Genomic DNA, 26,596 nt, shown 5'->3' with positions numbered 1-26,596 from the left:
TTGTCCCCCTCATTCCTAGAAAGGGAGCTGACTATACTGATCAGGACACTGCATTACAGTAGAACATTCTCACCCTTTTCTCAATTCCTGTCTGTAGATAACAGCCCAGCTGTCTGAATGGAATTTCTCCAGTCAAGGCAGGTTTCTGGAAACTTGAAACACGCTGTTGGTGCGAGACGCGGAAGTTAATGCCATCCCTGCACAAACTTGCAAAAATGCTGGTTGGTTCAAAGGGACTTTAGTCTTTTTCTTTTTTTTTCCAGTCTTTGGGCTGGCTATAACACTGCAGCGGCCATTATTAACCCCTTGGGACAACACCTCATTAAGGGTTTCATTTGGATGTCTCGGATAAGAATGCACTTTATATCATTTTCCTCAAATGTTGTCCTTCAAAACAGACCAGGAGGAAATCGGGCGAGCCACATCTTTCCGGGTTTTTGCTTACCAAGCTTAAAATGTGCGTCAGGAAACGAGCAGATTTCACTGCCGAACACAAATGTAGGCCATTAGGCAGTGGCTGCACTTCAAAGCTCAGAGGCTCTGCAAAGATGATCATTTTCCTGCAGATGACCTCTTTTATAAGATTGATTTTTTTCAAATGGATTTCACAAAAGGAAGTCTGCAGCTCCCAATAAAATGCACGTGTTGCTGCAAACTGTTGGCCTATCCTGTTATTGTTTCAGCAAGACCTGAGATTTGTCTTCAGTTTAACATGTTTACAAGGACAAAATGTAATCCAGAGCCATTACAATTCTTTGTCTTGATGGGCCCCAATAAACATCAGTGACATGAGTGTGTACATTTACAGTTGTGACACCAGACACTTGTCTAGCCTTTTCATCTGATTTGTCATGTGTAGTCCTGGTCTTGAGCCATGCAATGCACTATTATGTTATTGCTGGCCTGTTATTTGGATTTATAGTACCTGGCACAGTTTTTTTTTCTTCATACTATTTCAGCATTAATGTGAAGGTGTCTGTGTGTAGGTAGGCATTGGATATAAACTGTGTTGGGGATCAGAATTGAACTTGCAAAGTTTTGTGGTTGTGGAATCTACAGTGTGTTTAGATTACCCTGCGTTTGAAAAGCTGGACATTCTGGATTAAACTCATCTGAAATTAAAATAAATAATTGAAAATGACTCTAGTTATTGAAATCTGTCTAGCATAAGAGGTGGGATCCATTGTTTAAGGTCACTGGGAATGAAATAGGAACAATTGTGTCAAAATAGAAGTTGAAAAACATCAGTTTCAGTGCATATAAAATACTTGCTTCCTCCCTTGCAGTTTGCAAGAAATGTTATGGTACAGAAAGACAGCTGCTCAAGGATTTCTTACGCCTATCTTCTTAATGAATGCTTATTCCGTGCCTTCTTCAGCAAGGGCTTGGTCGCCCTTTACACAAAAATACAAACACAGTTAACACAGAAACCTTTTTAAGGGATGAATAGCCCTCTGTGCTCTGATTCTTGCGAAGCTAAGAGACGCCATAATCTGTTTTTTTCCATTCAAATCCATGCGGCTGTGCAGTGATTAGGTCTTCCTGTGCATTTACTTGGGGCAGTAGTGTGAAACATGGGACGGCCTTTTAATTCGCAGCCTTTTATAATTAGAGGCCTTGTACCTCTCAGGCCAACTATGCACTAAGATCTTTAGATTCCCAGCAATAATTCAAATCTTGTAATTTGACGGATTTGATTTTAAATAGCGTGTCTTGATTTGACGTTCAAGCCGTACCGCACTGCTCCTTGAATTACGTAATGAATACCACTGAACTGAACAGAGCCAGTTCTCATTTAGTTCACTCTACAAGCAGGTGTTCTTCCAGTCTTTCTGTTTCTTTGGAGGTATGACCATTATGTCCATTCTTCTGCCTTATTCTTAAATGTGAAGCCCCAGCTCTAACCTTTCTGACAGAACTAACTGGGTGTTTTGGGTAGCCAGCGAAGAGATCTGCACGCATAGCTGGACAACAGGGTCATTGAAAGCTGCCGTCACGCTTGTGGTGCATTTGCCCTGCTCATTTAGGACAGTGGACGTGCTCTGTGTCTGCGCTGCCTGTTTCAGCGAGGTTTGTAGGACTGCTCTGTGTTTGGAGGAAGATTGGTTAAGATTTGCTGCAGTGAATTAGCAGGTTAGATTTTCTGAGACGAGGGAAAGAGGAGATCCTGGTTTTCTCCAGTGATAGCAAAGAAGTGTGACTTTCTAAGCCCTCTCTGGTGTTGCGTGAAGAATAACATTCCCATTCCACATGTCGGTGTGAATATTGTGGCTATGGAGTGTACCCAGAATCTCAGTGAGTGGAACATGTACTATTGAAACCTGTATGGCCTTACAGGTTGGAAAGTTGGGCTGGGCTGTGCTCGTGCTTGTGAACACACAGAGGACTGACTGAGCAAGCTAACCAGTCTGGCTTTTTTCTGCTGGGAGGCCTGTGGGGAATCTGTGGCCAGCTCAGCTTGTCTTTTGCGGTCAAGCTAAAGTAAACACAATATAGACTGACCTGGCCATTGTTTTCTGGGCTCTAGCTCAGGAGGAAACAGCTGCCTGTCTTTTCTTCCAGTGCAGCTCAGAGCACCAGTAGAGAGCAAGGTCCTGAACCATTCATGTAGGCTAGGTGCCAGGGCACGTTGCGGACTGACAGCAAGAACCAGGTGGCTGGAATTCAAATGTGTTTGAAACTGTGTGAATGTGGAGGAAGCCGAGAGGATACCCTGGGGGTGCAAACTGTGAGAAAAGGTGGACTGTCGTGGCTTCTGGGTTTGTTTAACCCAGCAGGGGAAAAGGTTAATTTTGCTCAGTCTTCATGCGAGCTATGCTGTGGCTGCTAGCATCCACCAAGGGTTAGATATTCTGCTTTGGAGACAGGGGACTAAGGGTAAGAGCTGACTGTTCTGGGAAGGTTGAGGTTTACTGTACTTTCTGGGTGCCTAACCTGTACATGAGAATAATCCACTTAATTTTAGGGGCATTCAATGTAAAAGCACCCCTGAGACTGGCATAGCTGCTGTATGAATTAGGACTATCCTTGTGAAGATCAGAGATATGATCCATTTTTCCCATTTAGTAGTGTTATACCATAAGTTCGTTAAAAAGCCCAGATAGTGAAACCGAGTAGATTATTTTAGGTATTGGTTTGATTTTGAATTACTTACTTTGTAGACAAATGACATTGTAGTAGATCTGTGAGGGATGTAACATCTCATACGCTAAAGTATGTGTGTGCCCAAATCTCCATTGTTTTTCTTTATAGTTTAAACCTTGTAACTAAGCTTTCAGAGCTTTGAAGTACAGCACGTCCCCTACAGTGCTTTGAGATCAGTCTCTCTGTGGGGGATATACATTTTGTGGGGAGTATTGAAAGAGGCTTGAGGAGTAAGCTTTGAATCCTCTCACACAGGCTTGCTTCCCTGGGCATTGTTGCAGAGAAATAGTCTTTTGATACTCGATCCTCCATTACCTTGAAATCGTCGCTGAGATCTGGTGTGGTGCCTCAGATCCCCCACCACCTTAAAGGGAATGTCTTAGTGTGAGTGTCGACTGGCATGGAATCCATAAATAAAAATCTAAAACGAGTCGTGTTTCATAAGGTTCAGGTTCTGGAAGAAACAAGGATATCATTTGGCGATATATAGGGTTTCATTATTTGGAGAGTTTTCTTACATCATAGCACTTTTAAATGCTCGTTCTTTATAAGGAGACGAGTGATGAAAGAATAACAAATCGAGGTTAGGTTTTTTCTAGTGCAGTCCCCATGGAGGACAAGTGAGACCTTCTAAAGATCATCACATGGCGATTCTGAGCTATGAGGAATTCCAGCGCACTGCGGGCATTGATTTGGAAAGTGCTGGATCATAAACCTGGAAAGGAAACGTAAAGCTCAGAAGCGTGACTTTCTGTTGCTCAGGCAGGGAGCTACATGCAGGTGCAGATTAAGGGCAGAATGACTGGTGAGGCTCAAGTTTTCTGGTAGTGAGATCAGAGACGGGTTTGACTGTGCATAAAATCAACAGGAATTAAATGGGCTGACAGTTCACGGTTGCTTATCTCCTCAGAGTGACGTAAGAACTCTCTACTTTTTGGCAAAATAAGTAGTGGTACCAGCATCTGGCTGTGCCTCCATACATAAACTGGACAGGGGAGTGTACCATCAGTACTGTTTGCTAAATAGCTGATAAGGGATGAGGTGAGTGCTCAGTAAGCAAGGGGTGAAGGGTGACAAGCCAGCGATTCGATCAGCGTCCCTCGTGACATGTGAAGCTGACCTGTTTTACCGGCTTGTCTGCCCGTGGCTTGTGTTTCATTCCAAAACTCCCAGAATACTTTCAGAATACCTCCAGAAGACAGTGTAGGTGTGACTGATGAGATGTGCCAGCCATGGTGTGTGTGGAATGTCTGTGATTTTGTTGTTGAATAGTTGACATAACTTTGCTGCAGAAGGAAACCTGAAGAGCTGGTGACGAGCAAATTTTCACTCACTCATTTGGACATGGAACACGTTGCACGGACACAGTAACTAATATCCGTTCAGACAAAAATGAACCAGATGTATCATGAACCCAAACTAAAATAGTGAACTTGCCCAGTGCGCTGAAGCAAGTGGGCTTGAGTTTCACAATAGTTCCATTTGCCATGGAACTGCTTGTCCATTGAGGAACCAAAGTTTTGGACAGATTATCACAAGAAATAACATTCGTGTTTTTCTACTGGGATACCTTTTGAGACTTGAGAGCTCACGAGGCTAAAAGCCAGTTACCTGTAAGATTGAAAGGTGTCTGTTTTTCACAATAGAGGTAATATGGCAGTTTGCTGTGGAATTTGTGAGCAAGCTAGCGATGTCTTGTGTACGTTTTGGGATGAAGTGGGTCTGCTTCATGGTGTTTACACAATTTCATTCTGCGTATTGGTTTGAGACAGAGGCAACTATTAACATTGCCCAGATTAATAAAGAGGTTTGTCATCCTTTTTGTCATCAGTTGTTCTTGTTTCTTGTTTGATGTAATTTGATTTCACGGCAGGTATCGTACTCTAGCTTAAAGATAGCTCACAGTAGCAAGCATATCATTGCAGCTATTAACATTCTTTATAGAGTACAATACTTTTCAGCTGCTCCCTGGCCCCCTGCTCTCTCTGTACATATTAAACTTCATGGCTACTATGTGGAGTTCATTCTGACCAGAGATTGTCTCCTGATTTAATAAAAGCTCCATGCTGAAATGTTTATTGTAACATTATTACTGATTTAAATGTCTTAAAGTGTCAAATCCTAAGAATCTAAACAGCAGGCACTGGGACACTGTGGCTGTAAAACAATGCCAAGTGTATAACAAATGTTTCATATATCAAATTATCCAATAAGAAAAATGAGAGGATTGCACTCTGTAAAAAAAAAAAACTAAACTCCATAATCTTGTTCAGTAGAGGATATCTGAAGTGCTGATGCGAGCACGTTTTCATTTACACATTCGTCACACCCGTTTTAAAATAAAAGGATTTCGGCATGTTAGTCAGACGGGCGTTTACAGACCCATGTAGCTATGTAGCTGCATTGCACTGTAGCAGAAGGAAGATTCAGTAGTCCGTTCCGGTAGGAGACGGGTGAAAGGAAGAGTGTAGTCAGAAAGCAAGAGCATGAAGATGACTTCTGCCCCAGCACAGCCCCCCCCTCCCCCCAGTGGTGACCATGTGGGCGTGCCAGCTGCCTGTCTCTGGCTAACAGCTGTGAATTTTCTGGCATTGCGAGACAGGGCAGGGTTTAGGGTTGAGCCACAGAAAGCCATCCTGAAAGAAATTAAAGCAAAAGCCACAAGCAACGCCTGAAGTGTTCAATCAGATCTTTTGAAGTGCTATTAAAAGCGTCCGAGTCTCTGTCAGATATATGATTTTAAACCAAGAAATATTTCAGTTTTTAATTTTCCAGTTGCCTTTGTACTTGTTGGGTCCAAACGTTCCCTACCTATCCACAAAGCATAGACCTTCCCACAGTCTCTTTGCCTTGAGGGGGGAGGTTAGTAATAGATGAATCACTGACTCAGTCCCTTGGTAGTTCCATACCTATTCCTCTGTTCGTGCTTCAGAGGTGCTAGATGATAGAATGACAATTTTCTTTGAAGACACTGAAACCTCATGACCGTTTTGTCACGTACTGCAAGCCCTGGAGACCGAAGGTGAAACTGCTTTAATCCTGCCTAATGAGTTTCTTACCGCCACCCACACTATGAATTCCTGGGTTATGTTTCATTCACTGTTTCAAAGATCTTTCACCCCTAGCTCTCCAGTCTCACTGAAAATGTATTTCTCTATAAGAGAGATGAAATGTGTTTGGTTTTGTACCTCCGCTTTATAAATTTGTTGGGCACGGATTCTTAAAGTTGTTGGGACAGTAATATGTAACAAATCAATTCTAGACATTTTTTTTAGTGAAAGGAACTTTAATAGAAGGCAGTTGGGAACTCCATGCTTGGTCAAACCCTTTGCTATAGATGGGAGGATCCACAGCCGTCTCTGCTCGGGACTCTGCTGGTCCTCTCTGTGCTTGAGCTCGATTCCGACCTTCCCTGACTGCCTTCATGTTCTTTTGAGCACTTCTTAAAGTGAGCTAGACTGCAGCTGAACTTCAGTACGAGTTCAAAGGGTCCCAGTGCTTTGATCTTTTATTTATACCGTCAGGCAGCAGTTGGTTATCCCCTCAGTCTGCTCTTTTTACATGGGGTTTAGAATGAAGTCCTCATTTTTTATTAAACTTTAGTCTCCTTGTGCGGTTTCAGCTGCAGAAACGAATAATTTCTTCTTTTTTTCTGAAGCTTAAGTGTCCTCGTTTCATTTTAGGATTACTTTGAGGAGCATTTCTCTCTTACCAAATCAAAGTTAGTCTAAATATCTTCATTATGGTGTCGTGGGTGTCTCAAGTGAATAACCTTCCATATCATTTTAGCCTTTTAAGGTATTTTAGGTTGTGTGTGGTATGGCTGATAGGTTTATCTGTGCTATACAGTTACTATACATCAAGAAGATGTTTTTTCTACCAGACTTATAATGGCTTATTGGGTTATTCTTTAATTGTACTGTGGAAATATATATATATTTTTTGCTTGGGTTCTAATAAATCAGAGTGGAATTGGACAGTATTGGTTAGGGGGCTCCAAACCAGAGGTTCTTGTGTTCAGATCCCAACTTGTGACACTGACACTCTGCCCATGAGTGAGGAGGCACTTGACCCAGCTGTATAAATAATTGGGTACCACAATTTGTGTACAAATTAAGAAAACCATCACCTTGGATAAAGGCAAAGTCAGGTTAATAAAACAAATGTAGAGTTACACAAATATACTTTGTGACACTAAGTTGCATACAATATATACTGAAAGCAAATGTATATTACTGTACCTTACTCAGTGCTTTTGCAGGTTTTTAAACTCCAAAGAGAAACACAACACAACACACAACAATTTTTAAAAGGTACAGCCCTAAATCCAAAGTGAATTACACATACATTCCAAATACGATGGCTTGGACTCGTTAAAGGAACTGTTTTTCTTGTACAGCAGGAAGAATGGGCTGATGAAGGCCCTTTAGTTGTGCTGGCTGTCTTCGTTGCTAGGGGAAGCCTTTCTAGGTACCAGTCCTTTTCAGAGCTGAAAACGCCCCTAAAGACTTCATTTCAGTGCCGTTTTTTTCTTTGATCATCAGATATCAGATCCAAGATCCCTGTAGGAAAGCAAATTAGTTTCAGCCTGTTTGCACAGACTTTTAAGAGTGTATTAAGGGAACATTGTCAAGTAATGTAATTAAGCTCTAGCACTCAGCATGGCCGTGAAACAATACAAGAGGCTTTTCAAATGCTTGGGATGAAATCAGCATCTGTTTACCTTTAGATTCCTTCTGTCTTGTTAGCTAAAAATGAAGGAGTGTGGTCAGGGTGGGATTTCAGAACAGCGGCGTCTCGTGTTCCTTTATTTAAAAAAAAAACAAAGACTGCCTTCAGGTTTATCAAGTTTTATTTCCATTTTGCCCCAGGATTTTTAACATGCTACACTGGAACATTTTTCAAGCTCTGCCGATTTATTCAGATGTACATTTTTTTTTGCGGTGTGTCTGACAGCAGGCTCCTTAATTTGTTAAAAAGGAAAGTGCCGTACTTTTGTGAATTGTAGGTTTTCACTTAAGTCCTGATTAAATAGTACTTTTTATTTCCATCAATCATCTTACTTAGGTTTGGTACTGAGGCAAAAGGCATTCAGCAACTAAAGACTCATGTGCAGTAGCTTCTTGCAGCCCCTCTCAGTCAGGAAGTTAATAATTCTCTGGTGACGTGCACCAGCCTTTCTGCACCAGCGTCCCCACAGCAGAGAAGTCCGGGAGGCAAACTTAACTCCCTTACTCTTATGAAGAGAGCGATAGGATCTTTCATGACCTCATTTCAACATCCTCTCCAACACTGGCACTTCCTAACCAGTCACCATACGAGAAATTCTGGTCTGGGAGAAAGAGCGCCACCTACTGGTCCACCAAGACCACGTTCAGCAGCTTCTTGGTTTCCTTCGCGGTCTTCCATCCTTGTATTTAACATAACCAGGACCAGCTTTGTTCAGACCAGGTTACAAGGTGGCAACATTCCTATCAGATACCATACAGACAAAATGAATTGTGCTCGCACTTCTGTCCATCGCAAGTCAGATAAGTGAAATATTTTTTTTCTTTCATGCTTTTTGGAAGAGTGCACTCTAGATCAAGATTGAACTGGGTTAATCGTCCTTTGTCATTGTTATGTTGTTTGCTTGTGAAACAAAGGGCACTCTTTCATTTCATCGTTTATCGAACCACATAACCTGGTTTAGTGTATAAAACAGTGTAGACAAATTCTTTTCTTAATGTGGTTCAGAAATCAAAGTAAGATTTGTCTGGCTAACGCATTAATTGGATGCAGTGCTGTTCATACAGATGTCGTTCATAGTTTCCAAGTCAGTCTTGTGCATGGCCTTTTCAGTTTGTACTGTAATAACTGTGTCAAAGGCCTTTTAAAGTGATTAATTTCATTAGAAGGTATAATTGAGTTGGAAGAGTGGTCATTAGGAAGTACAGGCAGTGAGGGTAAAATAAACTGATCCTGACTGAGAACCGATCTGGAGTTAAATCATTTCTGTTTTCACTCTATTCAAATGCAGATTTCTTTTCTGATTTTGATTACATTTTGGATGGATATACTTTGTGGTACATGCTGTCAATTTTCAAAATCAATGTTTTTTAACTTGAATTTCGTTTTGGCTTAGGGAAGCTATTGCATTCAAGCCCCGTTTTCACAGTGTTTACTCAATCGCATTTAAAATTCCTTTCCTTAGCCAGGTGATTGTAGCCATAGAAACTATCAGTCTTGTCCCAGACATATTATTATGCAAAATAAGCGATTGATTAGCTGGGGTTAGTCTCCCTTGCTACAGTTGAGGTATCGAGCGACTTTCACCTTTGCACCTCAAAGGATATTATGATCTTTACACAGGTGATCTGGGTCTAAATTTTCCCAGAGTTAAAGAGCATCTGCCCAGATGGTGATAACTCGGCTGCTGTCAGCCTGGGTTGACTGAGGAAAGATAAATGCTGAAAGATTTAGTGGCACACGTGTTAAAACACGCATGTTGTGTGCAGTTTGACAGTTTTTTTATCCTCTCTAACACAGTGGCTACACAAGTGTGATTTGGGCTAGATTCTGGTGTCAATATAAAAAAGCTTCCTCTGTGAAATAAGACCTAGTATATACATTTCCAGTAACCTTCAGCTTGAGAAAGCTTTATTTTGGTTTGGCCTTTGTACAGACGTCATGACAGTGACACCGTAAAATGACAGCTGGCTTACGAAGTGGTACAATACAGTGTTATCCGTCTTTAAAAGTAACATAGGAAAAGCTTACAGTTCTAATGATATTAAATGCATTTGCCAGAAAACAGCATTGAGGCTGAAAGTTTCTTTTTTTGCGGTTAAGCACCAGAGGTGAGCAGGAAGCTTCTCACAGTACAGAACAGGTGGTCGGGCCCAGCAGGCGAGTGGGTCTCGAGGGGCTCGACTGTGCGATTGGTCTTGGGATGCTCCTGCTCCTGCTCCTGCTCCTGCTCCTGCTCATCCCCCTGCTCATCCCCCTGCTCATCCCCCTGCTCATCCCCCTGCTCATCCCCCTGCTCATCCCCCTGCTCATCCCCCTGCTCCTGCTCATCCCTGCTCCTGCTCATCCTCATCCCTGCTGCGTCAGAAAGCAGGGGGAACCCGCGCAGCGGAGTGGCCTGACACTTCCTCTCTGCGGCTCCTGGGTTTGAGTTGTAAACGGGACCCTTTTCTCCCCCCTCAGGGACCAGTAGCTGACGCAAGGGCCTGAAGGATCTGAGCCATGCCTCCCCGGAAACGAAGCGGGCGAGGGATCTCCTTCATCTTCTGCTGCTTCAAGGGCAGCGACCACCCCGAGATCACCTACCGCCTCCGCCATGACAGCAGCTTCGCCCTGCAGACCATGGAGCCGGCCTGGCCCATGCCCCCCCCGGAGGAGCTGGATGCCATGTTCTCCGAGCTTGTGGTACGTGGTGGCCTGTTCTGGTGTGCCGGCCTCTGACGGCCCCAGGACTTCGATATCCTTCCTGTGTCGTCACGTGCTTCAAAATCTCCCACAGCTCGACGCCCGCAGGACGTTCACTCGATGTGCGTCATGCACACGCCTGAACAAGGCTCGACAGCTGCAGTTTCAGTTGCAATTAACCTTCCTTGTTCCTTGTGTATAATAAATACAGTGTTAGTCAAAATGCTGTCTACAACTTTCACAGTTTAGTACAGATTAATTACTCGGGTTACTGTGACAAAAAGGGTTTCAAAGGAAAGCATAAATATCAAAGTTTCTAACAGTTACCTTACAATCCTTCGCCATCTGTGGAGGAGAAAGCAAAACTTTAGTAAAATAATTGGCATTCATACTTGTCGACAACCCTGTGCCTGTATGGGATTGTTGTTCATGCTCCGCTAGTCTTGCCAAACAGTAAAGGGCTGTCTAAACCGAAAGCTGGGCTTTTAGTTATTCACCACTCTGCTGAATAGGTAGTACTGAAACTAGCCCTGTCAGAAACAGTGCTAGAGCTCTGTTTGCCATTTTTTTTAAGTCTCGGCCATCCTTCCATGCTTCTTTTGTAATTGCGTAGCCACGTTTACTGAGCCGCCCTCTGGTAGATTCTGTTCTTGAGATGTCCCTGTTCTTGTATCATGTGCAGCATCATCTTATGTGCTTACGAATCTCGTTGAGGTCATGAAAGGAGCTTGCTTTACAGCTGTTTGGTTGAAAAGCCTTTCTATTTCACTTCAAAGACCCTTGTGTTTAGAGGTGATGAAATTGAAACAGGCCTCTGTGGCATGCAGCTCCTTCAGTGCTCCTGTATTCACCGGTGAACACAGTGGAGGTCGAGAGGTGTCATTACTGTTCAATAGACTAGACAGCTTACATGAAGAGGATGGGTTGCGTCTCTTCTGGGGAAACTTCTTACAGAATTCCCTTTGCAGCAACGTTCTACCAAACGTCAATTGCTTATGGGGAGCTGTGTGCTGCAAGAGTATTTGCGTATTCCACATCAAGTAAACCTATTGCACTAATCACTGTTTTTCATGTTGGCGAAGGGCAACTCTCCTGTTCCTTCGAATCCACAGGACTGGGAAGGTAGCTGAAGAGTTTGCTTTGAGTCCTGGGAGGGTCCTGCAATTGAGGCAGTGACACTTTGTGATGTCTCCTCTGCTGACCTTCTCACAGATCACTAAGTTTCATCCTGCCTAAACAAGAGGATTAAACTATTGTAAGGATGCCGCAAAAAGCAAACTATACAGTAACCGATTGTTAAAGGACCTTGTTTCTGGCGCAGAGGGCAAACAGATTTAGAAATAATGCCAGATTGACAGGAGAACTTGAAGCTATTCTATAAGCTTAGAGAAAAAAAAATCTTTTATGTCGTGGGGATGGTAAGAATGTCTTTCCTATCAAAAAGTAAATAGTTTTTCTTGGCTTTGAGCTAATGGAAGTCACCAGATTTTGGATTTGATTTTGATGGAAATGGCTGTATAATTATTTATTTCTGGAACAGAGACGGTCAAGGGAGTGCAAGTCTATTGCTTTGCTTGATGTGGAACTCCCTGCGTGCTACTTATGCTCTTAACACATTAAGATAGAAATATCAGTAAAACGAGGAGCAGCGCATTAAAACGCGTAATAACAAATGACTACAGCAGTACTTCTGAGTGTTTGTCCATTACATTGTGCCTTTTTAATTAGTATTCTAAAGATACCCAGCAACAGTCTGTGAAGAGGCATGCGCCGGTTGAAACCGCTGCAGTGACAGGATTTTAAACAATGCCAGGAGAGGGTGTCAGAGTTTGTTCATGCGCAGCGGATTTCCAAGTCTTTCACTTTGATTGATAATTGAGTTTCTCCTGCTAAAAACAGTGACATGCCTGAGGGGCACCATGCTGTCATTGGCTTTCATTGGAAAATGAAAAATCCTTTTAGAATTACAATTGCAGAGCGTTCGGAAAGGATAAGGGGGTCCTGTATCAGCACCCCACGATGAAAAGTGTTTAAATTCAGATGTAAAGGGGTTTCTCCCCCTGTTTTTTGTCTGCTGGTTGCTGTTCTCTTTTAATACAGCGCTTGGAAACTCAGCAACGCAAAGCTAAACTCTCACAGCAGATTCCAGGAGTTGTTATCTGCAACTTCTACTAGTTGTACTATATTTTTGATGTTGACCAATTAAAGATTTTTACCTGTCAAATCTGCTGCATGTACTGTCCAGTGACATTTTGCCCTCCTACTCTTGGGGTTTGCAGTAAAAAGTCCATAGTGACTTAAACTATTTAAGGGTTTGGCATAGTCAGGGATATAAATTTAGAAAGGTTTCTCATCTTTTTGCTTGTTCTGCCTGCACTATACTAAGTATTCTTCACTTCTTGAAGAAAAAAATTCACAGGTTAGAACAGAGGCAAGGAAAAGGTGTAATTTTTACACTGAAAGGGCTTAATAATCAGATTTATAAACTCTTCGGGTGTTGTATAAAGTTAATGTTTTCAGAGACCTTGGATCATTAAAGTGCATGATGACATTTGGGCTAGGTGACAACTTCTCATTATCACCAGTATTATTAATTCGTAACAGTCTTAACAATTTGCAGTCTAGGAGCTTGTATTAATAAGCCTTTGTAGTGAGGTCATCAGATCATACATTTAAGTTTAATCCCTATTTTAGGAAAAAACAGTGGATTGTGTTATTGTAACTCATACATTTTTGTTGCAAGAGGCGAACAGTAGATTTCCGAATATTTAAATATGAAGGTACATGCATGATGTGTGTTAGAAATTCTGTTGATTGCTGTCCCCTTTCATTGATATCTGATTTTTATCCCTGTACTAAATGACCATGTGTGGTCTCTTTTAGAAATATTTAGGAATTGACTCTTGTAGTTGTAACATGTTAGATGTTTTGCAGCCACTGTGAGCCATTAAAAAGAAATAAAATGTGGTTTGAAACTGGCAAGCAGTTTTTCACAGATGTAGAAATGTTGACTGTGTTGATCTGCTCAGCCTCTTTGCCTTTTATCGTCCTGCGTGCTATTTTAAAAATGTGACCAGCTGGTGTTTTTGGCTGCTTAGAATAGGCTTTGGTGACTTTAGCGATTTTCTCTCGGAAGAGGTTAAAGCTTATATGCTGCAAATTATTATTTTTTAAATGAGCACAAGTGTCTACGCCACTTTCTTTCCTAAAAACGACCTGCTAGAGTAGAGATGAGAATCTACAGCAGGAGAAAAAGAAAGGAGAATCCCGATGGGTTTCTCCCTATATGGATTTGTAGGCAAACGCTCACTGGAACACAGGGATTGTGTTCTGTATGCCGGGAGGATCTTCAGGGTCATTTCTGCACTTTTGTTTTGCAAACTCTTAGCCTGTTTGACAAGAGAAGCCTCTGAGCTGTTCAGTACTGTATACCCTAAATCGTAGCCCTGCAGTGTTTGATACTGCTTGCAGTCAGTTTTGGAGTGAAGTGACCTACTTTAGGAGTTGCACTGTGGAGTGGTCCGTTCTACCAGTCTTAGACTGAGAGATGAGAGCCTTAGGGTGAGGTTTGGTCACACCAGTTGGGATGGCGTTATTGCAGTCTCCAGGGCGGCGGACTACGGGAGGGAGAGGATGCAGACATGAGCTGACAGTGCAGGTCATCACAGCGAACCCCAGAGCACAGTGAAGAAGGAGAGCTCTGGAAAAGAAATTATGCGATGCATCCCGGGCTGCCTCTTGTGCACACAGTGAAGGATACACTGTCTCAACACATCCTAGGACTATGCTCTCTGCAAGTACAGAGAATACTCTGTCGCAAGACAACTGTGTTGCACATATACGTATATGTAAGGCAAGCTCTTAGGAACTTGAGGATGGCAGATCATGAAAAATGTATTGTCAGACATGCTGTGCTGACATCTTTGATTTCATACTGCATTGTTTAATTAGAGGTCAACTTATAACAGTGGTATAGGAAACCAGTAGAGGTCAAATATAAGCCTTTGGTTTTCTGTGCTTGTCTATCTCCTGCCCAAATTGAATTCAGCCCCCATGGGAGGCCCAGACAGGCATGTTGGGTGTCTGGATATCATCAGCGTACACACTGCTGAACTAGGCAGCGATCTAGTCTTGTGCTCTCTCCTGTGCTGGCATGCTTTAGTGTAAACTAGTTGCCTTCAAAGTGCTTTCTTGTGACTAACTGATTCCTGTAGTTGATGTACTGTATACTTTTTGTCAAATAGTAGAAAGGTTTTCATTTTTTTTTCTTTACGGTTATGACAGAGATGGGGCAAAACGGATGGGGGTTATTGCAATGACTTGCACGTGAAGCTATTAAAGTTGCACCCGAACATCTGGAATGAGTTTTATGAGACAGGCTGCCAAGGAATGTAATGTCGGTTATGTAACAATGCAGGTAATAATTTAACAATTCCATGGAAGGCTTTTCGAGGCTATCACAGCCAAATAAGCATGTCCCAGAGAAGGGCGAAAAAGAAATTAACCCTTCCTTCCCACAGAGAGCTCAGGTTTCAATGCAGGAAAAAAATGCAGTTTTGAGTTTCACATTTACTTTACTGTACACCAATTACACCAAAGAGACCACAATTATTACTTGTGCTACAGCATTTTCTGCTGTGTATCAAACACTAGAACCACTGTCCTTTATCTTTTTTAATATTTTAAATTGAAGTTGCTAAACTGTGCTAAAAATGGAGGGTAGGTAAAGAGCACATCAAATAAAAATTTGCAACATAACGAGTGCAACATAAAACAAATGAGCTTAGCTGTAATTTTGAGAAAAAAAAATTAACTTATTTATGAAAGAGTGAAGTGTTCATCTCCATACATCCTTGTTAGCATCCCTGTAATGGTTAAGTCTTCTAGTATTTCTGACTCAACTCCAAACCAGACAAGAAAGATGTTGAAGAGCATCCACATGTAGCGCAGACATGTTGGTGTTGGGTGTTGGGATCTGAGCAGGTCGTTATCAGGCACAGTTCTATGCAGAACAAAGTGAAAAGATCTGTAACATCATTCCAGCTTCCACAGTGGTTGTTATCCTGATTAAACACTAAAGGATATGTTCACCAACTTTTGGTTTCTTTCAGAACTGAGTGATTTCTCATACCAGTCCTTGTACACGAGTGAAAAGGCTGATATCAGCAGGATGCAAAAATGTTTAGTGTTACATGAAACACAGCTCACCAAACCTTACTGTCCCACAACGCACACGTCTGCTTCCTGCCTCTCCTGCGTGATTGTTTGAAGTTAAAAATAGCTGAAGACCTCTTGTTTGCTAGAATGCCTTTAAGTTTTTTTTAAGACCAGATTTTTGCTAATGTGGTTTCCAGAAAGCATCCCCATCTGTTTCCAGAAAATATGGAGTTCAGCCTTGCAGTGCCTCATCGTGATCTGTTCTATGTGTTTTCTTACCCCTTTTCATCACTAAATCTTTTCCGCAGACCTTTCCTGTAGAATATGTAGTGCCTGATTCAGCTTGATCTCCATCAATCAATGCATCAACAAGTCTTCTTAAGCGAAGAGCTGGGATTGAGTGTGGAGGGATTCAGCCAAGTTAATAGAAAGCCATTGTTTAGAAAGCACCAATCGATAACACACAAAGGGCAGCTCCTTACTTTGGAACGTGCTTCTCTTGTAACATTAATGTTTTGTTTTGGTTTCATTCAGTAGGACCCAGTTTTGTTTGTTTTCAGTTCTGTGTAGTGCTGTAGGATGGCTCCGTGTTCGGGGAATGACCAACTGTTCCTCTCCTTCTGTCCCAGGATGAGCTTGACCTCACTGACAAGCACAGGGAGGCCATGTTTGCCCTCCCAGCAGAGAAGAAGTGGCAGATATACTGCAGCAAGAAGAAGGTAAGGATGTTTTATAATGCCGCTCCAGGGACCAATTAGGACACGTTGCTGTGCAGTTGAGCATGCAAAGAATGGAGAAAGAGTTTTGTTTAATTTAATTTTGTGTTGTCCCCTCTTTTGTGAAATCACAACATTCTTCTGAGTGTCTTTTTTGGAGATAAAAAGTCTCTGTTTCAGCTTTCTAATTTGCTTGGCCAAATGTTGTAAAATGTTGCTGAGTTTGACACGGAATTGAAATGGGGGATAATTTTACTCAGTGCAGCACTGTAGTGTACGTGCCATTATGTGTGTCTCAGTGAATTCTGTTTAAACTGCTTTAAACTGTGGTGAATAGTCCCTTTTGTTAACAGTGTTGGAAATGTTACTTAACGTTTATTGCAAGTCATGTCCTTTGCATTAATGGCTTGGAGTGCTCTAATGGGGAAATATTGTTTTTAACAGAGACCATTCTGGGCACTAATTATAATCCTTTCTGGAAAACCTGTCCATGTCTATCACAATACCCCTCACTCCATAAACCTACTTTTTCATGGAGCAGTTTCTTAAAATTCTAACACCTTTTATAGTTTTAGAAGCAATGTTTTTAAAATATTTACATGTAGACATTTTTCACGAACTAATACAAGACGCTGGTTGAGTGAAAAAGAAGATGAGGAAATCACCTCCTACATTGGTGTGGTAGTCTGAGCTTGTATTCCAGCTGTAGATGTTTGTCTTCACAATCACCTGTCTGTGTCTAATATTAAAGGGAAATAGCTAAGATCTGTATCTAACAAAAGAAAACAAGACAACCCAAGTGGAAGAACAGCAAAGTGCATTTTACACTGAGAACAGGGGACACCTCTTTGTAGAAATAGTTATCCAAGTCTGGAATAAAGCTACCCATGTTGTCAGTGATGCTTCTCAGATATCTTTCTTTCATGAAATGACTGGATTAGATCTTCGTGTCATTTGGAAATGTGCAACCAAACAAGTTAGCTGGGTCAAATGTCTTTTCCCATTTGCAGTGTTTCTTATAATTGCTCTTATAATGCTTGCATTTATGATGACTGTGCAGGTGCTAGTGACCACGTCCCAGCTGCCTCTTAGTGCCTCCATTTATTTCTGTTACATGAGGCCACCAGCAGGTGTAGGATATTCTGAATTATAGCACCCCCAAGACACCATTCAATGTCTCCTAAAAAAACACTTTAAAAATATTTTTTCATTAACAAGACCAGGCATGGAATGAAATATTTTCTAAACAGTTCCAAATGCTATAAAGTACGTGGAGGCAGGAGATATTAGGTCAGCAGAAATGCTCGTGAGGCATTTTGTATTTCTTCCCCAGCAAAGCCAAATTGTCATTGTAAGACTGCAGTTCTGAGCTGGTTATGAGACTTCTGAAAGCTCTGAGGAGCTCGGGCTCTGAGAGGAACAAAGCACATTGGATTGTATTAAGATGCTGCTGAATACAAAGTGGTGTTTTCAATAGGAAACGCTTGCAGTTTTTTGCTAGAAAGGTAATTCCCCTTTCTTGTTCCAAACACAACACGTTCCTACTTTGAAGCAAGGTCTCTCCCGGGTCCCAGCCAAAAACCAGCATCTGTTAGTAATCATTTCGCATTTAGAACTGACAGATTTTCTTGAAACAATGAACTTCTGGGCCATGAAAGGCTTCTGCTGGTGAGCTTGTGTGTGCGCGCACGTAGTTTTCAGAACATAGGAAACGGATGGAATTGTGGTTTAACTTTGAGGCGCACTTGTTTTATTTTTATTTCCATCTTATACACAGGGTCCAGGGTTCTTGGTATTCCAAAATCTGAAGGAAATTAAATTCTGTCACCTTGACCATATCCTAAATTGGAGAACTTTCTGGTTTCAGGTTGTTTACACTGTATTTTGTGCTGGTGTGTTGAAACAGGCCTTTAAACAGTGCCATCTCTTTTAACATAATAGGCTTACCATTTTTTTATGTCTCCCACTATATGTTTTTCCCTCCTGCACTCATGTCTGCAGTTCAGATAGGAGTTCTGCGTGGAGGTTACTGATTAAAATAAAGATGGCTGTCTGCTGTATCTAGTCTGTATCTCTCTGGCCCTTTATGCAGAGGGACTGCTGTTTGCTGTACATTGTCTGGCTTGATCCTTCACGTTGACAGATGTGCTCCGTAACGTTTCTGTGTCTTCTCTTCTCAGACATTTTCTTTTGTTCCCAAGCTTCGAAAGAGCCTGTGATAAGATGCAGACCCCCTAAATCTTAGTGTTGCCTAAGAGCCATCCTTTCAACGATCTAACATGGTTGCTTTCTGAAGTAAAATGTTACTTTTAACGTTTACTGCATTTGATACTGAATTTGTTTTGTTGGCTTCAGGACAAACGGGACTTTCTCTGAAGGAAAAAAAAAGAAAAAAATATCAGTAAATATCTAGCTGAATTAACTGAGTGAAATAGATCAACAATTCAAGGTATGGTAATCAAAAAATGTGTTCCTTGTTTGTTAATGCATTTCTATTTGATTAAAAAATAACTGTAATTTAGATGCTAGAATCCTCTTCTGATTAATGGCTGTCTTTGTAAGAGGAGGCACCGAAAGTATTTCATACAGTATGGGGAAGGACTTTGCCTTATATCCAGAGTACTCTTGAGCCTCAGTGCTGAGCCGGTACCTCTCACAGAGCCTTGCTTTGTGTTAATTTGGTCAGTGGATCAGCCCTGGGAAGTGAACCTCCAGCTTCGTAGTGAGCTCTGTAGGAGGGACAGTAGTGCAGGGTATGTTCCTTCGTCCACCCCTTGCAGTGCTTGGGTGTACAGTAGGTTTTAGAGGTGTGGGTGGCATTTGCTGTCTCTTTGTGGCTACAGAAATCATGTAATATTCCTCCCCAGAGACTATATTTCATTTTGTTGGGAATTATAGGCTCAGACTTCAAAATATGTGCTACAGAGCACACTACTCATTATCTTCTCCCTTTATTTAAAGATAATATAATTGGGATTTTTCCAAAAACAGAACATCATGACATTCCTGTGGCTCAGCAATAAAATTGTCACCATCAAGCATGTTTTATTTTCTTTACAACCAGGGAGAAATAGGCATTGGGCTGTGTAGACTGTAGTTCTTTTCAAGTCAAGAACGGATGGGATTTGAAGACCCAATGAATAAATATAAAGGCTGAGGATGGGGCTTGCTGAGTTTCTTGTCTTTATTCTTACGGAGAGGTCTGGGTGCTTGACACATCCCATGAGCTCAGAGGGAGAGTGAAAGGGATGTGTTGTGTGGCGTCTTTTTCAAAGAGCGAATGCAAGGAGATGACAACTCTGTGCCACATTTCACAAGCTGTCGTGAATGCTGACATCAGCCCGGTAACTTGAGCTCTTGTCTGTGTCCAGACTCTTTGCTTTCCTTTGATTCATCAGCCCTGTGCTACCGTCAGGGGACCTGACCTTAAGATTCGGCATGAGTTCTTACAGCGACGTCTCTTTGTTTTAGCTGTGGCCTAACTTGACAAAATGTTCATTTAAAGTACCACGAGTACATTTTAGCATCCTTGTCAAAGATCAGAAGATTTATTGTTAGTGTATGTAGGATTTATTTAATTGTATTTGGTTTTAACGCAAGCATTGTCGCAGATTTGATGTATTATGAAAGTCTATAGTTTTGATTATGTGGTTTTGAATTAAGTAAGATTTCTGGAGAGCACGGAGCAGAGAGGCATAACCGCTTTGCTTTAATATCCTTTACAGTTTAAGCAGCTGGCGCAGTTTTAATATTAAGCTTCTGGGGGAGAAGACACCCTCGCTGTGTTGGAGATGGATGACTTCTGGAGATCAGCGCAGTCGAAATCCAAATTCCTGCCACATGTGCAAATCATGTTTCAGTCCCCCCCGACTTGGACCTTTTTATTTCTTTGTAAAATGAGTGTTAACAAGCCTGGTGCCTTGGGCGAGGGGAGGAGCTGCTGTAGCTGACTGCCATATCTCCAGTTCAAACCCCAGTCCTCATCAGTTTCAGATAACAGATACTGTACGTGAGGGTCTTTGTCCAGCTGTGAACCTGTGGTATTCTCCCCTCAGAGCCAGCAGGTCTGGAACCCAGACACCAGGTTTTTTTTCTGATGGGGGGGGGAGGAGGGTTGGAAAGGATGTAGGGGAAGCACACTCCCTTCTGCTGATGTCGGTCTTGTAAACATTGCCCCTCTAAACTCTGTCATTCAGTATAACAGTCCCTCCCGTATGCTTGCTGAAGAGTGTGTTGAGTAGGCTTCATAAGTGACACTCATTTTGTTTAAAAAGCTTACTCTTGGACTCAACTGTGCACTGTATCCTGAAATGGACACATTGCTTATTAATCTTTGTGTGTTACAAGTTTGATAGTTCTTAAGGTCTCCTGACTCTCAATCCCCACAAGCCATGTTATCATCTTGTTAAGATTTTGAATAGTTAAAAATAGTTTTGTAAGATCAGTCATCTACTAATTTGAGTGCTTTCAAATGTCACTAGCAATGCCAATTCTATGAAAAATTCATAAAAATCTTATTTGTAACATTGTTGCTGAGGGAGCTAACCTTGCTCTGAAAGTCTTGCATAGATCAGTTTTCCTTTAACGCCCTTCATATTTTTAGACATAATAGATGTCTTGTTATTTTGGTTTAGCTTTGAAGCTGATTAACTATTCATTTACAAAGCTGGGTCATTTTTGGTGAATGTCTGATCCAGGCAAACAAGCGGCAGATTAGAACAGCTTACCTAATCGCACCTGCTATGTGCCAATTAACGTGCAAATTACTTGGTGTCGAGGGGTTTATGTTTGAGGATAAAATAGGGCACTTGCTAAAAAAATGAATATTGCCCTGATTTCTCTAGTAAAGAAAAAGATGCACATAAAAATCCTGGAACTGCTCAATTGTTCTTCAAAAGGAGCAGATGTTTATTATAAACTAAGTCCCACAAAATGTTTGTCTGGTGAAGGCCTTGGTTGATATAGAGTTTGTCGAAAAGTGTTGTGGTTGACGTAGGGCCAAATGCATATTTCATCACAATCAATTTTCTTAGCAGAGCTGAAGAAAATAAATACTGCGGAGCACCCAGTCTTCCTGATTAGCCTGCCAAATGATGGTTCTCGGCTACGGAGGCAATAATGCGTGCTCAGCACTGCAGCAGGCCAGAGCCCAGCCCAGCTTGGCACAGGCCTCTCAAGACTTCAGACTTGCTTTGAGATTGCCGAAAGGGAAGTGTGCTGAGTTTCCAATCCAAACAAGGAAGTTTCTGCTCACAGGTGCAGCGTTTGTTTGGGGCTTACGGTGGGACTGTAATGCCTACAGGGATGGCGACGTCCCTTCATGCCTACCACGTCAGCACCCAAGACTGCATCTTCCCACTCTGTCTGGGTTCAGTCAACAAATTCCCAGATTTGTAGAAATTGTTGTTGCAGTTCATACAGTGTTGCAGGCATTGTGTTGGGGGAGTTTAGTTTATTTTAATGACTCTTTTAAAGTGTACTTGAAAAACACAAGCCCATTCATTCAGAGTTTTCTCTTTAGTTCCCTTTGTGAGCTTGCAGCCTTGCTGAGGCCGGGTGCACTTGCGATGGAGGCAAAGATGAAGAAGTTTTGTTCTTCATCAAAAGCTCAGGAAATGTAGCTATTCTGTTGAACACAGCAGGAGTGCTGCTTGTTGGAGTACGGTGCTCAAAAAGAAGAGTACTTCTCTTTTTTTTGGTTCTTTTGGAGATAAGTAACAAGCATCTGGAGGACAACCCCAAGCCCAAGACTGGCTGGAATTGAAATGGCTGGATTGGAGGAAGCAGGTTCTTCCTGACCTAGAAAGGGAAGCCCAGGTTATATCACACAGGCCTGCCTGTTCCAGTGACTGCTTCCTCTGCTGAAAGTGTCCCACACTCAACAGCTCCTGTGGCAGGTTACCATGTCCATGCTGTGCTGGTTGACTCATGTCCACCCAGCCTTGATGTAGCTTGGTTACGTGTCCTCCTTACTAGAGGAGCCCTGGTTGCATTTAATATGAGGACAACATGAGGATAACTTCTTGTACTCCAAGGCACAGAAACATTCTGTGCTTTTTCATTGCTAATGCTCGCACAATTGCGAGATCGCTCCGGCTCCCGCCAGTTGTACAGCAGATCTTTGGGGCTAGTGTTCCCTGTCCGTGGGAATAAGTAAGGAAAGGGGAGTTTGCCTCTTGAGCTTCTTTGAAGTTCTTGGTTGCGTGTCTTACATAGAAAGCCTGACCTCTAACTTGCTTGACTCTTTGACTTGTTTTCCAGGGCACTGTGGATTACTGCACTGGCTCTGGACTGCATTAACTGGCTAAGCGCCTGACATTTGCAGACCTTTTTTTTATCTTCCTGCACTGTTATTGCCACTGACTTGGGGAAGCCATTGACCACTCACCATTTTGCTGAGTGTTCCATAATTACATTTAATCTTAAAGAATAATTTGCTTAAGGGATGGCCTTTGATTGGGAAGTGTACAGTATCTATATTTTCCAGGTTTTCCTGGATTTGTAAGATTTTCCAAGTCTGAGATTTGCAGATATTTTCCAGATTGTCAGGATGATTGTTGACAGAATGTTAATGTTTAAGGCATTTCAACTGATAAATTACAAAGGAAAACAAAAGGCAGTATTTCCACTTGAAATGTCATAGAAAGTTTTGAAGGATTGTGTGCAAACGGAGATCGTGGTGCTTTGAACAAAACTGTTTTTGGAAACATTTCTGTTTTAAAAAATAGTTACTTTATCCTTTACTTTATAGTTAACTTACCTTGTGTCTACCACTGAAGTCAGCACTGAAGTCAGTTTTGTCATTAGCTGGTACTGTAAGGCAGGCAGTCTGTTTGCAGTGTTTTCTGCTGTTTATTGTTGTTACTGAGAGTATGCCTGTTGAAAGGAGCCATTGTAGAGAGACAAAACAAGTCGTGTCTTAGGTCATCGCTCCTAGGCAAGCGTCAACTATCTTTCCCCTTCAGTCTTCATGGTTCCAGTCCTCTCATTATCAGGAGGATGTGGGTTTGTGTTGTGAGGTTAGATGCCAAAAGGGTGCCACCTGTGGTTCTCAGTTCCATGTTCCCTGGTGCAATGCTGTTGCTCTTAATTGCACTGTCTGTAAGGTATACTGTATGTGTCAGTTTCTGCATTACGGTGTAGAACAGAAAAAGGAAAGCCGTTGTGTTAATTTGGCAAGAGCAACCATAACCCCTTTGTTTGTGCTTCCAAAGACAAAGGCTTCTTTCTGAATTACTGGTTACAGCTCAAGTTTGGTGTATGCTGCTATATCAGCTCACGCAGATTTCTTTCATGTCACGCCTAGCAGTTTGCCTAATGATGTCTTTCTGTTTAGATTCAAGAATAAATCCTCCTAAAACTTTGTACCATTCCGTACCTTGTGATTTGAGTGCATAAGACTGTAGAAAAGGTTACAAACAAGAGGCAGCCATTCTAACCTGGGTGTTAGTTAGTAGCTAGTTGATGTAAGGATCTCATCCAGCTCTTTCTTGAAAGAAGGGTATTGACTTTAACAACATGGCTTGGTCGCTTGTTCCACCCTGCCTTGACCTTTTGGGCAAAGACCTGCCTCCTGTTCTCAAGTTCTATAGTGGCTCTCCAACTGTTTTATCTCTAAGCTAAGATTTTTTTCAAGGATATTTTTCAAAGCCTTGCAGGTTCCTGAGATAAAAAGACTTCGTTGACAGGTGTTTGTTCAGCAGTGTTCCCACAAAATGCACAATCAAGAGGTTATCACTGTTCCTGAGTAACTGATCCATGAACCCTTTTCTGGACAGCCGTGAGCTGTAAATCTCCTCCTGGACCTTCTGGCTCTTATTGTGCCGTTTCAAGAGTTTAAGCATGGTTGTAGAGAAACCTGCAATATTAGTTATTTTTCTTCCAATAAAATTGAGTAATTTAGGAAACATAACAATAAAACAGGTGTCCTGCTGCTTAAGTGTGTTGGAAACTGAAACTGTTTTGTACTTCTTTTTCCTTGTTTTCCTTCTGGATGTGGATTGTTCAGATAGTCAGTAAAGGTTTCAAAAATAATTGAAGTGCTTCATGACATTGTGTAACACAAGTGCCAATACCTGAATGGGGTTTTTCAAATTGTACAAACCATATTCAGAAGGAATCTACACACGATTTGTGAGCATCCCACTTAAGTTGAAAGCAAATCTATTTGCCAGAACCTCAGCAAATAGATCATCAGAATATCATTTTGCAAATTGAGATAGCCGCAGTCTTTGGAATTGTTGGTAGGAGATTGTTAAAATGGCCAGAAACATTTTTAGCTAATGAAAGTCTGCTTTCCTTTAAGAAATGTCTGGTTAGATATTGAACTTATACACTTGGTTTTTGAATTGGTAAGAGTGGAGGACTCTAAATCATATTTAGCTTTTATATCTCAGTTGCTGTAAGTGAGTAAATCCCTCTTCAGTGTAATACATTGTTATAATGTCAAGGAATTGGATCATTTTAAATGTAAAAGCATTAAGTGTCTGAAGCAGCCTGATAGTGTAGCCAGGGTCCAACTGCAGACACAGTTTACAGTTGAGTTATTTAATGCTGGATGACTGCCATTAATCACAGGAGACTGCACAGAGGTGGAGTGTGAAGCTATTAAGAATTACCACACCAGGCCTTGCTTATTAACACCGGCTTCAGACTCCTGATCCGTTTAAGGCACTTGTCTGTTTGCAAAACAATTATGTTGGCAATTAAAAGTCCTTTAATTTGTTTTCAGAAAACAAAAGAGCCATACTGTGTTACTTTAGGCTTTGTGTGAAGAAAGGGCCTGGATTGAGTGACTCTCATTGTGCAGATCTTTGTCTGAATTGAAACATTCTTTATTGCCAGGGAGGCTATGCCATGAATCATAGTTGCTACGTTACCCCTAGGTGCCCCACATATTGTAGATTCAGTACGAAACAGCAAACAGCGACTTTAAGCGGCAAATGCAAGCTCAGAGCTGCTCAGAATCAGGTTTTTTATTTACAGATCTCTAAAGCTTTTCTTTATCTTGTCATTCCTTCTTAAACCACGCACCTGATTTTTAATGTAGAGCAGGTCCTCCAGAGGACAGGAGTGAATTTTACTTGTGCTTTTTTATTAGAAGTATGAATCCATTTTACCCGAGCAATTCTTGACAGTATTTTGTTGTAGCACCTTGCTAATTTGGCCATCATTTGTCTATCTCTCTTTTGTGTAACATGTAATTGTGTAATTCGCATACGTTTTCCTGAATCTATTTTTTTGTATTTTTGTGGAATGCCACATTTATCTTTTTTTTTTTAAGTGGTTGGCAAAGCATTGCAGTGCAAAGCTTCATTTCATAAGAGACTTCTTTATTTCAGCCTCACAAGTATAAAATTAACTTTTAATTCAGCTAATTCATTTAAGGATGTTTACCTTAAATACTCAATGTGCACTTTTGAGCAGAATGGGAGAATTTCCAATAAGTGTTCTTTCATTTTATTTTTCTCTTCCCAGGATGGGATATGCTCTGTGTGTGTCTCTTCCAACCTCTGCAGCTTTTACACATGTCTCTGCAGCTTCAAATGTGTCCCACAAGTCAAAACTGAATTTCATCCTATATTCTAATTCTGCACATCTCTTTACCATTTCAGGATCAAGAGGAAAATAAAGGTGCAACCAGCTGGCCTGAATATTATATTGACCAACTGAACTCCATGGCTGCTGTGAGTTGTCTTGAATAAATGGTCTAGTGTGATCATTTTACTTGTATTATATCCTTTATTCACTGTTCTTTGTCATATTAAAGGTAACGTTAGATTGTGAGCTAACTGGCCTCATAACAATATTTGAGAGAATTAAAAAATCAGAGCAATTTGAAGTGTCTTGTATTTTACTATAAAACAGGCTTTGCTTTTGGTTGGGTGGGATCTTAGAATAAAGCAAAACACCTCTACAAAATTTAAAGGTATGCAGGCTTTTAGGGGTTTGGATATCTTTTCTGTTGTATATTTCCCCATAGAACTGATACCCTGTCACGTACAGTGCTTAGAGAATTGACGTGTGCTTCCAAGCACAGGCAATGGCCAGGGATACTAAAGACACAATTAAAACTGAGTACAGTCAAATCATATTTCTATTTAGTTTTGTGTATACTTTTCCACTGATCATCTTGCTTTCCAGGCAAGGGTTTCATTGCAGTTTAA

General features: G+C 41.5%; 1 protein-coding gene across 4 annotated transcripts in view; it reads left to right on the top strand.

The window, feature by feature from the left end:
- Positions 1-26,596, top strand: part of daam1a (dishevelled associated activator of morphogenesis 1a) — an 87,272-nt gene that overhangs the window by 33,614 nt on the left and 27,062 nt on the right. For all 4 annotated transcript variants that reach the window (XM_088924595.1, XM_088924591.1, XM_088924594.1 and 1 more), the window contains exons 2-4: positions 10,336-10,557; positions 16,344-16,433; positions 26,045-26,116. In XM_088924595.1, the coding sequence (XP_088780721.1) occupies positions 10,375-10,557; positions 16,344-16,433; positions 26,045-26,116 (345 nt within the window). In that variant the 5' untranslated portion in view covers positions 10,336-10,374. The remainder of the gene's footprint in view (positions 1-10,335; positions 10,558-16,343; positions 16,434-26,044; positions 26,117-26,596) is intronic.

This window comes from Atractosteus spatula, chromosome 9 (assembly GCF_055471065.1).
Source record: "Atractosteus spatula isolate fAtrSpa1 chromosome 9, fAtrSpa1.hap1, whole genome shotgun sequence".
NCBI classification, from domain to species: Eukaryota; Metazoa; Chordata; class Actinopteri; order Semionotiformes; family Lepisosteidae; genus Atractosteus; species Atractosteus spatula.
Note: the sequence above shows the minus strand (reverse complement) of the source record. Positions and strands in the feature narration are given on the sequence as shown.